At 37.9% G+C, this 15,310-nt stretch overlaps 1 protein-coding gene across 1 annotated transcript in view; it reads left to right on the plus strand.

The window, feature by feature from the left end:
- Positions 1-14,941, plus strand: part of adamts3 (ADAM metallopeptidase with thrombospondin type 1 motif, 3) — a 136,540-nt gene extending 121,599 nt beyond the window's left edge. The window contains exons 20-22 of the mRNA XM_044195949.1: positions 4,212-4,419; positions 6,961-7,078; positions 10,171-14,941. Of these exons, the coding sequence (XP_044051884.1) occupies positions 4,212-4,419; positions 6,961-7,078; positions 10,171-10,655 (811 nt within the window). The 3' untranslated portion in view covers positions 10,656-14,941. The remainder of the gene's footprint in view (positions 1-4,211; positions 4,420-6,960; positions 7,079-10,170) is intronic.
- Positions 14,942-15,310: the final 369 nt, after the last annotated feature.

Below are 15,310 nucleotides of genomic sequence, written 5' to 3' on the forward strand. Positions count from 1 at the left end.
TAGCTCAAGTCTCAACTTCTCTGAGAAGTTTGGAGTCTGGTTGCATTCAGAGCGCTCAGACTTTGTGTTTAGAAAACATTTTACAGCTGCATGCTACTTCTTTGTAAGTCATTTCTATCCAAAGTCAATGAATGGTGCGTTCAAAGCATTTCACGCCTGCTCCTGAATTCCATGCTCGATTCTTTGCTGGTCTGCAAAGAAGCCTGAAATGCATCACATTCCATTGTATTTACCGTCTCAACAGCCTGGATGTGATCGCAGGTCCATAAATATTGTGAGGAGTTTGTTTTCACAAGTCTGTGAAAGATTTCAGAACCCATCGAATTAAACACAAAAAAAGTCGAGGAGGATAAAAGACATGTAGCAACATGGAGTCCCAAGAGTACCTCTGAATGTATACGGGTGTATACATATCTTCAATTGGTCTTTTAAAATCTTGACCTCAACCTTCAGAGCTCTCACTAAATTGTAAGTCTAACCATGTATACAGTTTTTAGTGTAAATATTAGGCCAATTGAAGGGCACGTGGGAGACGTTTGACTTCAGGGCTTTCTGCCTTTCTTTTTTCCTACCCCTAACCAAGTATTAAGGCTTTCTGGCAGAAAGCCCAGGCAAACTTCTCCCATGTGGAGAATGGAGGTCTGATCAGAGGTTTGGTGGAAAAGATTATCTTGTAGTGTGACGGGATTACAGATTCAGACCTCGATCAGTCATCTTGCAGACTTACCAGAGGCCTGTCATTACACAGCGAGATTACTGGGTTTGTGAGACAAGTTTGGGTTTAACCCTGAGGCTTTTGTCTCACAGAGATTGCTCACTTTGAATTGGAGTCGATCAAATTTTCAGCCTTTTCTGAAACTAGAAACTTATCAAAGAGGTAGACTGATGTAAATTGATTTTAATGCAGCTTTATGTTCCCTTGCAGCAAAAAGTTGTTCACTGTTCAGTAGAGTGGCAACAGTTTAATCGATTAATCAATTAGCCAATCAACAGAAAATTAATCAGCAACTATTTTAATAATTGTTTAGTCATTTAAGACATTTTTCAAGCAAAAATGCCAAGTATTTCATAGTTCCAGATTATCAAATGTGAGAATTTGCTGGTTTTCTCTGTTTTTTTTATCATTGTATACTGACTATCTGACTATAGACCAAGCAATAAATCAGTGGATCAAATAATCAGCAGAATCAATTGTGAAAATAAGCTGCACAAACTACACAACTGTACTTAGTCGAGTTGTACTGACAAGATTGTTCCAGTTGGATCGCGACTGGTGCGAATGACACAATATTCAATACTCATCTCCAAGGTGCTACAACCACAAAGACATCTTGCTTTTGGCTGCGATAAAATCATACCTGTTTGAAAATTGTTATAGTGTCATAACAGCTCACAATGACTTGAAGACACGGCCAAACTTGACGCCCTGTTTGCGCTAACTCGAGTTTTTCTCTAAGATTTCAAAAATGTGTCTTGGACAGGCATATTGTGGTAAAAGCCATATAGCCATAAAGTCTGCACTAGGCTTAGAGAAAAATGGGGAGAAGATATATATATATATATATATATATATATATATATATATATATATATATATATATATATATATATACTTAAAGTCTACAGCAATACCAGCCAATAATTTTTGCAGGTATTTGGCCATAAACCAAAATATTGGACAAATGTGAAAAAAGTCAGGGGATCACCAAAGTCAGTAGGATTCTTCGACTCTGAACCATTAACGTCTGGACTGAAGTTGTGGACCAACCAACCAACATCGCCATCCCTAGAGCCACTCTGCTAGCATGGCTAAAAATGTTGATTGCACTGCAAACCTTTGTGATTCTCAAATACCAAAATATCGAAAGCCTGTCTTCTATTACATGTTTGCATATGACATACAGTACATGTCATGTACAAAACATTTATGATGTACCAAACTACTATACACAAAACAAAGAAAACTGCGTTTTCGAGGAAGAAAATGTTTACATAGTAGACGTATTATCAAATGACATACAGTATGTGATTCTTATATACATTTATATATGGGATGTCCAAATCAATGAATGGACACTGAGTGTGTATGCTTCAAGTTCTGCTCCAGTCGATTCTTCTGTCAATGAGGTTTTCTTTGATGATAAGATGGTACAGTAATTATTGTCACAGTAGTCTGTAAAAATTCTCAATTTGATGTCTATAAGGGTTTTTTGTGGAGTTATTCCTCATCCGAATTCAGGGTCAGAGGACAGACGGTGTCGTTTGCTGTACAGATTGTAAAGCCCCTCGAGGCAAATTTGTAATTAGTGATATTGGGCTATATATATAAACAAGGAATTGTCATACAAATAGATATGATCTGCTGCTGCTGAGCCATCTGTTAATTTCTACAAGAGAGAAAAACAGTGAAATACAAGGAAGATCAATATGACAGCCCAATACTGGTTTCTGTCCCTGCAGTCAGGTGTACAAAGGGTTAATAGCAATTATGAACCTGTCAACAGCAGTATCACAAGTCATTTGGTGTGAGATACAGTACGGCAGACTGCAGGCTGGTGATGATTTCGAGTGTATTCATTGGAAACATTTAAATGCTTTTATGCAGCATTGAGTGGATACTAAGTATCATCCCTGCTGTGGGGACAGCAGAATGATCAGAAGATGAAGCACTTTACAGATTATTTTATGAAATTGTCCTGTGCAGTGACGCATTAATAGCTGATTGTTTTATGTCAATCCTGCAAAACTAACAGCATCCACATTTGTTTGTTTATTTAACTATGAATTTGAAGAGAGGCTCTATTTATTCTTTTAGAATGAAGATGTTTTTTATTCAAATTGATTAACTGAGCTCTTGTCACCGCTGCTGATTGTAAACTATGTTCAGGGCTCATTCACTATAAATGAAGCATTTATTTGACCTGTGGAGTGTTTGTTGTGTTAGTTTGATTGATACCTGCAGTAGAGAACAAGCAGGAATTCCTCAGGACATACCAATCATTTTGTAATTTCATTATGCACAATGCTGAAAATTAGTATGTAAAAGTTACAGAGCCCCTGAAGTCCCTAAAGATAATATTCTCTGGGAATGTCTGTCGATGAGTCTGCCCAACACTTTGGTCAAGAGTAGACTGTATCTCAACTATGAGATGGATTAATTTTTTTTTTTTTTGCAGCTGTGAGTAGCTCCTCAACCTTTTGTGCATTGCATTGTGTCCATCACACTCAGAAATTAAGTGATTTTCAGTACGCAAAGTGACTTTTTAGCCTTGAATGGCCATGAAATTTTGTATATAGACATTCATGGCCCCCAGAGGATGAATCATAACGACTTTAGTGATCCTGTGACTTCCTCTAGCACCACCATCAGGGTAGGCATGTGTTTTTGAGTGAAATGTCTCAACAACTATTTAATGGATTGCCATTAAATTTGAAACACACATTCATGTCCCCCTCAGAATAAATTGTAATAACTTTGACAATCCCCTCTGACTTTTCATCCAGCACCACCATCAAGTCAAAATTTTTGACAAAATACCTGCAAAACGAATGACATTCCCATCAGCCTCAGCTGTACTTTGTGTTAGTGCTAATTAGCAAGTGTTAGTATGCTTTGCTGAAACTCTAAGCTATGATGGTGAACATGGGAAACATTATACCTGCCTAACATCAGCATGTTAGCATTGACACTGTGAGCATGTTACCATGCCGATGTTAGTATTCAGCTCAAAGCACTACTGTACAGCCTCGCATACTCCACTACAGTTCAGAGGGAAATAGTGTTACTCTTATTACTGCACTACATTTATTGACAATGACAGTTACTAGTTACTTTTCAGATGAATCTATCCTGTAATGTCATATATAATAATTTATTAGTCACACGGGACATTTTACTGCAGAACTTACTCAAGTAGGATTATAAATGTAGGACTTTCACTTGTAATGAACTACTTTTACATTTGTGTATTGGTACTTTTAATTCAGTTCAATTTTATTTATATAGTGCCAATTCATAACAGAAGTTATCTCATTGTACTTTTCCTATAGAGCAGGTCTATACCGTACTCTATAATATTGCTTACTTTTTTTTTAAAGATCTGAATACTTCTCCCACCACTGTCCTTCTTAAATGTGTATCTTTTTCTTCTAACATGATCTAATAAACCTGCTGTATATGCTCAGTAATCGACTCACTTTGAATTGTCCAGATGGATCTCAGAGGAATGGGAGCATTGTACCAAAACCTGTAGCAGCCTGGGCTTTCAGATCCGGACCGTTCGCTGCGTGCAGTCCCTCCACGAAGGCACCAACCGCTCTGTCCACAGCAAGTACTGCAGCGGGGAGAAGCCAGAGAGCCGGAGGCCCTGTAACAGAGTCCCATGTCCTGCCCAGTGGAGGACCGGAGCGTGGTCAGAGGTTCAGTATCCACATCATCTATTTGAAAGAGTTTGAAAGCGATTACAGGGCTCCAGTTTGTGCAGCTGATCACATTTCTAGAGGTTAAACTTTGTCCTTCTTCATTTAGTTTCATATGGACTCGCAACACTGTAGAATGCTCCTTCTCAAAAACAGTTTTCTTTAATTCATTTAACAAGAGTACAACATTTCGAAGCCAGGTTGGCTCTTCATCAGGTGCAAAGGCATGTTGGGAGTCCTTGGACCCAGTACCTGGACAAAAGATATGTGTGTTTGTTTTACATTCTGAGTGTGGATTATTTAGCCACAGAGGCACCTGATTGATTTTATTTTTAATGTCATCTTGTTTCCAATTAACTAATGTCAGCTTACTCACTATCAGCTGCAGATTTGTGTTGATACAGCAACAGCTTTAATGTGCAGATATGACTATGATTTCATAACTTGATGATCTGATATTTAATTTAGAGCAGTCTCACATCTCATCTGAAAATATGTCAGTTTTAGTTCCTCCATTTCGCCAAATGAGACCTTTGAAACCATTTAAAAATCGAGTAAATCAGATGTCCAGCTGGGGTGAGCAGATACGAGCTAATGAGACACAATTCTTCATGTCAGTGGTTAATTTGCGTGAGTTGTGTTCAGATTTTTGATATCATGGTCTTTCTATGTGTTGGAATATAGCTCTTTATATGCGTGTGCATATTTGAGCACTCAATGATATTAGTAGTGCAATAGTAAAATAACAGTAGTTTATTTATTTTGTTAAATTGTCCCATTTATTTGTGAGTTAGTAGTAGATCTTGTGACATGGATAATAGTCTCTTAATAGTAAATTAATCATAAAAATGAGAATTTCTCCTAGGGGCTTTAACTTTATTCATTTATTTTGCATTAGTCACACAAACTGAGTTTATTCAACATTTTACCATTTAAGATTTTTTATTAAAATGCCTAAGCTTTAATTGCTGTCTCACAACCAGTTAATTCAAAGTTTTCATCGAGAACATTTGAGAGACAGAGCATTTCTCAGTGTTGTCTCATTCAGGAGTTCAACAGATTTCAGACTAATTGTCTCCCTGACATTTTCATTCAGTCAGAGTTTGGTGTCATTAGCAGGAGATCAAAAACAAGTCTAAAAACATCCAACTAAGGTAACATCAAGATAAAGATCCACCAAAGATGAATGGTTTGTTTGCTGCTTCGGCCTCTGATCACCCCAGAAATTGATTGTCGCGTGGTTTCCACAGTACAAAATGCCTACTTGATTTAAGGTTTTATGTAAGCTTTTCTATTTATGTGCATACTTGTCAGATTGTTGTTTTCTCCCAGTTTTGATGTGTGAGAGAAGTGTGGAGGGAGGGGATTTCAGACTCTGTTTGACGATGCAACAATCACTAGGTTTAAAGCACACTGATCCTGGCCCAGCTTTGCTGCCGTCCAGCCAAAAAAACGCAAAATTTGCATAGGTCGGGTCCATTTCTGCCAGAACACTTTTCATCATCCCTCCTACAAATTCTATTCAGTCTTCAGCATATTTGGCACATAGCATATTTTGATTACCCCAAAGTAATACATAGTTCATTGGTTTTTTGATATGCCGTAATGTGTTATTATAGTTGGACGACAAATTCTTGCAGGTGTAGCCTGTTTGACATGAACTGACATAACTCTTGAACGCAATGTGCACATACATCCAAATTTAGAAGGCATGTACACAGATCTACTCTGAGTGAGTCTGAACAATTTGCGTTTGGCCAATAGTTTAAATGGGCATGTCTCAGTGTTCGAGAGGCTGACTCTCTTAAAATTTGCCACAACTCATCTTTGTGCAAAGCTCTAATTTTAAGGATTTGGGTATTCTCCAAAAATCATGGCTACCAAATGGCGATCATTATGTTTATTTTGCAGCTGCCAGATGGAGATATAAAAAAAAACCTATTGCTACTTTTATAAAAAACTAATTCAGATTCAATTGTGCTGTGCTTTTTAGTTATGAATTAATTCACAAAAAGCCATTCAGGGTCATGAAGCGTGATAGTCTCTCAGCTTTTTTGAATTTTACTGCGACGTTACTAAAATATTGGAATTAACTTATAAAGTTGAGGTGCCCCCTCTTCGACAAACTCTTCAGCTAAGTAAGGAAAATCCATCCAGACACTGTGAACCTGCTCTGTAAAGTAAAAGTATTACCACTGTAACCAACAGCAAAGGACGTTTTCAGTTATCCAGGAGACAAAATGTTTTGGTGGTGAGTGACTGACTTTATTCCCTGCAGATTTTTCCTGTGCACTCTCATAGAGAAATCCAATCTCAAAAGGGATAGATAAAAGTATCTGCGCTGATATTTTTGCCAGGTCAACTGTGTAGCGAAACATTTTGTTTCTAGGTGGAGATTGAACTTCAAGTCAGCTTGTTATCCCACCCAATTATCCTGACATTTACTGTTGCCTGCATGACCTGCCTCCACTCATATCAGCTCTGCCCTCCAAAAACTGTGTGCCTTTGCTGTGTTTGAATGAGCATGTTTGCACTCCACAGTGCTCTGTGACCTGTGGAGAGGGGATGGAGAGGCGTCTGGTCACTTGCCGGATTGGAGATCAATGTAATGGAGAAAAACCTGAAACTGTGAGACCATGCAGAACGGGACCCTGCCATGGTAAGCATGCCATTCACTGAGAACGGAAGGAAAACAAATACCTATTCAACCAACACCATAACAGTTTAAAAATGCAGTTTCTATTCAATTCTATGGATCAACATTTAAGCACATTTTGCATTCTGCATAATAAAAGCCAGTAAGCTCATGAAGCATTTGTTTCAAATTGAGAAGTCCTCCAGAATCAACCACAAAATACATAATTTGTCTATTCCAAAATCCATTTTTGCAGGATTCCCCTCCTTAACTACAAATCATGTATAGTCCCGACCTTCCAGGCAGCCATTAGTTTCCATTCATTTCCGTATGGCATAAAAATCAATTGGCAGACCCTTCAAACTTGCTTGAGTTGACGTCAAGTCTGCATTCATTTGTTTTAAAGTTCCATTATTGTTGGGTGGTAAATGCAGTTCATGCGCAGATTTACTGGAAAAGTCTGCACTCACCTCACAACAATAGTACTTTCTTGGTCTGGTATGACCAGTAGCATACAGAGGCTAATGTTAGCAAGCCTGTCTAACTGAGGGAGTAAACACATCATACCACACCAGGAGACATGTTTGTTGTTTACTGCTTGGGGTCCCGTTCCACTCACTCTAGTCAGGTTGTGTAATGATGATGTCTTTAAAGCAGCTGACTCAAGAGAATCTTGGATAATGCATGGACATTAAATGTGCCATTTTCCTGTAATTGCCATTTGTGCATTACATAATCTCGCATTAACAGCCTATATCATTCCTCTACGAGCTTTCCTAACATTCATTTTAAAAAGAGCATCTTATATTGACAGTGTCAGTTAAAGTATGTCGTTCTTAAATGTCGATGCCAGTTGCTTTTTTGAATTCTTTCGATAACACATAAATGCCAAGTTGATATTTGCAGCCGAGGGATAAACGAGGACGAGGATGCAAATAACAAACATTCTCTCTTTATTAGGAGCGTTCATTAAATCACATACTGTACATCCAATATTGATCTACAGTTAATGTGGCTGCTGTAGAATATTACTTATAAGGGTCTCTAGAGCTTTAAAATCAGCATGGCTTTCTGAATATGTTCTGAGTAATGATTAAACCACATCAGTACTTACAATACATACCTACAGTATCATGGATATTTCCTCATTTCATTAAGTATACTGATGAGATGAATTCAGGGAAAAACCCATCTCCCTTATTAGTATGCTGTAGTACATTTATACCATTCAAAATAGAAAGAGAGATAACGAGATGAAGAATTTTGAAACAGATAAGATAAAGATTGAGTGGACAAAAGGCTGAAACTCAGGAAGATGTCCCAATATGTTTTACTTTCAGGGCAGGTTGAGATTCGTTTGGAGTTTAAAGAGGGCTTTATTGAAAGCTGAGAAACCAAATGATGTGTCCCAATGCCATAATACATACTGTACGTTATTGTGTACACATTTTTACTAAGTATGCAGTATGTAAAATATACTAATTGTCATAGAAAACTGTTTTGTATAGGTACTTTGCAGTTTTGTACTAAAATGAAGCGATTCAATTCAGGGACAAATAAAGTATTTTGAATTTAATTGATTTTTCAAAGGACCTGTAACTTATTTTGGCACTCCTCGATTTTCTTCGTGTGTTAGACACTACTGATACAGTAGTGTCTATAAACAGCACAGTTGACGTACGTTGGTCACTTTTTTTGTGTCCTGAAACTACATACTCAAAACTAATCCCAGTTTGTGCCTCTCGTGAATTAGCGTTAAATTTGCGTCATGGCTATAACCCTCAAAGACTCTTTTAACAATCTGGATGACAAAAATTTCTGTCCAGTGCACAATAAAAAAGATTTTAGCCATCGGCTACCATCTTTGTGTGGATTAGGAGTCACAACCACAGATCTTTTTTTTAAATTATGCAGCGGACATATTTTTATTCATGGTTAAAAGTAGGGATGGGACAATATATAATTTTATTTCAGATCAGGATAAAAAACACTCAAGATAAGTTGATCGCGGTGAATTTCCATTATCGGGATAATTGTGAATCTGGATAATTGTGAATATCCTCACGAGCTGTCTAACTCGCTAACATACAGTCCTATATTGATTTCCTGATTTATTTTGAATTGCTAAGGTTTGGCACATCTCACTCTCTAGGCCACAAGGCTAGCAGTACTGTTTGATGACAGAAAAGGGCCACTGTGTTGTTCAGGCGTTCTTACTAAAACGGGTCCAAAGTAGTACATTTTGTCTCTATACCACAATGTCAGTTAAACTTTATTTTTGTTAAAGGATAATTCCTGTGTTTCTTAAGTCAGGGGTGAATTATATATACTGATGCAATTGATTAAATTGTTGTCTGTACCATTTGACATCATGGCAGAGAAGTGAAAAGAGAGCCTGATTTTAAAAAAAATACAGCAATTATCATGTAAGAAAGAACAGGCTCACACAGTGTTGCTATTATTTATTTATGTATTTATCCTTTATTTATGCAGGGGGACTTTATGATTTCTTGACCTTATTAAAAATTATTATTTCACTAAAAAGGATGCTCACTAAAAAGATGTGTCCTGTCTGTGATGCAATAACAATATGTAAATGTAAGGTAAAGTGATTTCATTATGTTTTAAGAGTTTGAAGCATATTTTGATGATTATAGAGATAATATCGTGAATGGCAATTATTTTGGCCAGGATAATCGTGACAAGAAATTTCCATATCGTCAAATTGCCTAGTGGGAGAAAGAGTCTTTGAGGATTCTGGAAATACCTTCAGAACAGCGGTAACCCTAATGGATCTTTTTCAAACATATTTATCTTTTAGAGAAACAGATGCTTACAAATGTTACTCGAATATAATGCTAATGCTAATACATGAGAGGCACACACTGGGGCTAACTCAGAACATGCTTAGAATTAGTATGTACAGTAGTATGGAACTGGGACACAGCTCTTGCCTAAGCAGACTTCAGAATGAGCATCATTCTGCTGAATGTGCTGTGGCTGAAATGTACTATACTATGTTTTTCTGTGGCATAAACACAGCTATTAGTCTCTGTTTAAAAGCAATGCCTCAGTGCTCTGTAATGAACCAACACTATATGCTCTTTGACCTTCAGATGAGCCCTGTAATGGCGACAAATCCATCTTCTGCCAAATGGAGGTTCTAGCGCGATACTGCTCTATTCCAGGCTACAACAAACTGTGCTGTGACTCCTGCAGCAAGCGCATTGGAGCTCTGTCTCTGTTCTCAGAGGCGGCTGAGACGGAGGAGCACGGCCGCTTTGGATCAGCCTCCCAGCTGCTAGAGACATTAACAGCCTCTGTAGCGGCCAACAACACTCGCAGTGGTAAACAAGGCTCAGGCAGAGGATCCACCACATCAGGCAATGCTGCGAAACACGTCACCACCCCTGACCCGCTTAAGAAAACCCAATCAAAGATCACTACAGCACCAAGGCGGGTTCCACGACACATGGGTCTCACTGGCAGGAAGCTGCCCGCTATGGCACCATCCCCACTGGCAGATCATACTGAGTGTCAAAGGTCGAGCAGCTTGACAGATAGTGGGTGGCCTACAGCATATTCTGAAGTGGAGAGATGAAAGTGACGCCCTTCCCCTTCAGAACTCTTAATGTACAGTAGATAATCCAGCTTCATCCTGAGTCTTCTCACGCCAAAAACACCACAGACAGAGAAACAGAGAGAGAGAAAGAAAAGTGCTGGTTCACTTTGTTGTCAAGAATTTCCCTTTTGACCCTGATATTGACTTCAAATATGACTGACGTTTTACAGAGAGTATTCGGACTTAAACAGCTGTGTTGCTTTACTTTCATACTTTATATTGAGAGGAGAAAAAATTACAATAATTTCAAGGTAAAGGGGCATATGGTCCGAAGGGAATTTTCATCCGTGTCAAATGAAAAGCTTAATAAAACACAGCTTCGTAGTTCATAGTGAATAACTTTAGTGATACAAAATAGTCAAAGGACAGATTAATATTCAAAAGAAGCATCTGTTCTGCTATACTGGCTCCAAACTTTTAACATCTCAGTATTACAAAGAAATAGTTGCTTAAATCCAACCAAACTCTTGATTTTTTTGACCCAACAAGTATTCTTTGAATTCACCTACAGTGTCACAACTGAGGTGAGAGGTGCAGAAAGGTGTCTGCATTTCCCCTCTGATTGGTCTTTTCTCTGGTCTTGTCATTTAGTGTGTGTCTGCAGAGCGTTGCAGCGGGTCCTCCAGCAAACGCTCAGCAGACGGCGAGAGAGAAAATGTCAACAGGTGCAGTCATTACAGCTGACTCAATTTGTGAAAATTCACAAAAATAGATACAGGAATTGGTGCAGAAATACAGGTTGCACTTCATGCCACAACACAACTTGAGCTTAAATAGTTACATTCACCATGTTGTTAATCTTTAGGTGACTCCAAGATGCTTTGCGTTTGATTAACAGCCTCGCTTAAACGGCATGTGACAACTAATAAAACACCTCCTTGTCAGATCTCTAGACTGTCACCTTTGACCTGGATGGGAAGTTTAGTGTGCTATGAATTTGAAGTGGAAGTTGATGGACAAAAAGTTCTAAAACAGATCATTTGATTCAGCTGAAAATCCCCTTTTACTTGAATGTTACAAACTGCCATTTTTCTTGCCAAATGTGTATGAAACTTGACTTACAGAGAACTGTTCCAGTACTTGAGGAGTCACTGCATATACAAAATCAAACACCGGACTTTATATGGCCGCATATGGAAAGTGGCCAGAGATGAACCAGTGAAAACCATAAGGAAAATGGTTTTAGTTGTATAGATTTTTTTTTATATCCAGCAATCTCCTTTAAATGGCGCTCTACAGTTTCTATGGAAATGGGTATTTATAAAGGTTCCTGTAAATACTGTACATGAAAATATCAGTATTATTTTAAGAAGCTGAGGATACTTTCAAACACCCTTTTAATCAATCAAGTCAATTTTATTTATATAGCCCAATATCATGAATCACAAATTTGCCTCAAGGGGCTGTACAATCTGTACAGCATCCTCAGACCCTCGATTCGGATAACCCCTTTAACCAGGGAAAAAGTGGAAGAAACCTCAGGGAGAGCAACAGAGGGATCCCTCTCCCAGGATGGACAGACATGCAATAGAAGTTGTGTGTACTGAATAGACCAACGTAAAATTACAGTATGGACAATCAGGATGACAAAATGATAGATAGTCATAGTCAAACATATATGAAGAATGGATCTGGGAGGACGTCAAGCAACTTCAGGTGCTGCCAAACAGACCTAAGCCACACGACCTCCTGTCCACCATGGAGACCTGGAAAGAGGACAGACTACACAAACACACAAGAGGCAAATTAGAATAACAAAGATTATTCCTAATGTTTACCTTTTTAGCAGCGGTGTTAAATTGACACTCTAAATGCTGGTGCAAGGTTCTCTGGGGGCGTTTTTAAAAGAATAGTTCAACATTTTGAGAAATACGCTTTCATACCACTGTCATATCTGTACGGTAAATATGAAGCTTCAGCCAGGAGATGTTAGCTTAGCTTAGCATAGCATAAAAATTGGAAGCAGGGGGGACTGCTAGCCTGGCTCTGTCCAAAGTTCAAAAGTATGCCTACCAACAGCTCTAATGCTCAGTAATTAATATGTTATATCTCGTTTGTTTAATCTGCACAAAACGAAACATAAAGATTTTGTTACCTTTGGACAGAGCCAGGCTAGCCATTTCTCCTGGTTTCTAGTGGTTGTGCCGTCTCCTGGCTGTCATTTCATGTTTAACATTACAGACAAGAGTGATATCGATCTTCTCCTGTAACATTTGGCAAGAAAGCAAGTAAGCACATTTCCCAAAATGTCCAATTATTCATTGAAGAAGCATCTTATACACGTTGCTTCATCCCAATCTTTACCTGTTTCTGAATCAGATGTTTGAGTGGTGCTTGACCTTTTTGACTCTTTGTATTTCCCTCCTTGTGAAAGTTTTTGCTCAGAAAGGTTGAAGTTGTTAGATCAAAGAAGGGAACTAAGTAGGGAAAATATTTAACAAATGTTCTCAATACTGTATATTATATACAGCGGGCTCTTGTTAGCTTGAACTTCTTAAAGAAGTGAAAATTTCACCATGCAACTGAAATGTGTTTTGAAATTTTTACTTTGATGTGACCATGAAAGACTCAAACACTCATCTTGAAATGCTGTTTCATGTTGGATTTGCAGATTATTTTTATAGTGACATATATATGCTATCAAACTTACAAACACTTAAAGCTTCATTAAGCGTTTTTTGACCACTAGGGAGCAGAAAGACTCCCAAACAAACTCACAGTACCACAGTCCAGATGTACCTATTCACCTATGTTACTGTTAGCAAACAGTGGCATATTTACACATCCAGCGGAAACAGAGCTATCCCACTGAGTCATGCTTCTGTCCACCTGATGAATGTAAGTCCAGTATTAACTTTTGGTCTTTACCAACTCCTGAGAGAAATATGTCTCTTCAGCTGCTAGATGTTCCACTTTCCTCACCAGCTACTTGTTTATTTCAGCTCTCTGCTGTTTGGTGCTGGCTTACATACACTCAGCTTTTTGATTTAACTTGGGGAGTTGACGAGAGCCAAACCAATGTGCTGTAAGTTGTGTAGTGTTGCAGAGTTGGGTGTTAACTCTCAGTGGGTTCAGAGGAATGAGCAACCCTTTCACATTACACACAGTCATTTTATCCAATTTTAATATCAAAAATCTCGCTTAATGGAGCTTTAAACTCATTACACTCTGTCACATTCAGTCTGAACAAGGTTGTATTGTACATTTTGTGTTTGCAGGAACAAGGCCTCATTGTAAGCACAATAAGCTGGACTTTCAAAAAAGTTTTACTGATTGTGGAACATGTTTTTGTTTCCAAAGTATTTCCTAAATGGCTTTTTTACGGTGGAAGAAGGTTCAGGAGAGAGAAAGCTATTTTTTAAAGGATTTCCTCACAACCACCATGCATCTGACTGCAATAGCAAAGACACAGTTTTGTGTTTTCAGCAAAGAAATAGCTCGCAACTATTCACACTCACTCCTGTGTGCCAATGTATAGTACATGTATATAGCATTGAGTACATAAATATTTATTGAAAGTTAAAGGGTTCTGCTTTGTTTTTACAGTATGTGCGGTGCCAGCTGTTCAATAAGCTGCAGCAGAATAACCATTGAAAACTGATCACATTCATGACAACCTTATTTTTTCATCCAGATTTTCAAATTTGAAATGGATTTCTACTTTTTAACATTGTGATAGACTAGAAATGACATTGTTTTTTGCAAACAATTAGATGTAAATATACATGCTCAATTTTGAGATGTTTTACTTGTCAGAAAGCTGTCTTTTCACAGCTGTTTTGTAGAAGTTGTTAACAGAGCTGTTACATCACAGCGACATGTACTGACCAGACAAATGCTATATTTTTAACCAATAAAACATAGTGTAGTACCAGTAAAATGGTTTTTATGCTGTTTGTAGTTGTCAGTATTGTCTAGCCATTTTACATTTTCCTCCCCTGTTCTTTTCACATCCTTTACTTGCTGCCTATATAACATTGCTGCTAATGTTATACAGAGCTTGTATTGATAAATAGGGTAGTTGTAGATGTTACATTGACAATCCCTGAGCCTCAGACAGATATTACTGCATAGGATTCTCCATGTACTGTATCAATACCCCTGTGCTATCCAAGCATTGAAGTATATTGATTGTCATGACTGTCAGTCACTCTCTGCTCTATTTGCTTTTCTATGTATTTGTGTAGATTGAAGTGTACACTACTGATGCTGTTTGTTGTAATGGGGAGCACATAGCAATAAAAGACAATTAACTACTCTCTCTATTCTACTCGATTTCTTGCTTTCAGGCTTTCTCTACCATTATTTGTGAGGTTCAGTATTGCAGCATTAAAGACAAATTCTGGTATATCATATATATAAAGTCAAGTTAAGTTTGATGTTTGTACAATATAAGACACCGTCTATCTTTAGATCCTCAATTCAGATAAGGAAAACTGGGCGTGAAAGTTCATGCTTGACCTTGCGAGTAGTAGTTTAAAAGCAAGCTAGCAGCTAAAATGCTAACTGTTTACTGCTGCAAAATAATACTTTGTTGTTTCTATTTCGTAAATCCTAGCAAAAAATGCTCAGTACAGCCTTCAAGAGGAGATTCTAAGCTTTCAAACGAGGTATGAATATATTCACTTTTAAAA

The sequence above is a fragment of the Siniperca chuatsi genome, linkage group LG5 (genome assembly GCF_020085105.1).
Source record: "Siniperca chuatsi isolate FFG_IHB_CAS linkage group LG5, ASM2008510v1, whole genome shotgun sequence".
Lineage (NCBI taxonomy): Eukaryota > Metazoa > Chordata > Actinopteri > Centrarchiformes > Sinipercidae > Siniperca > Siniperca chuatsi.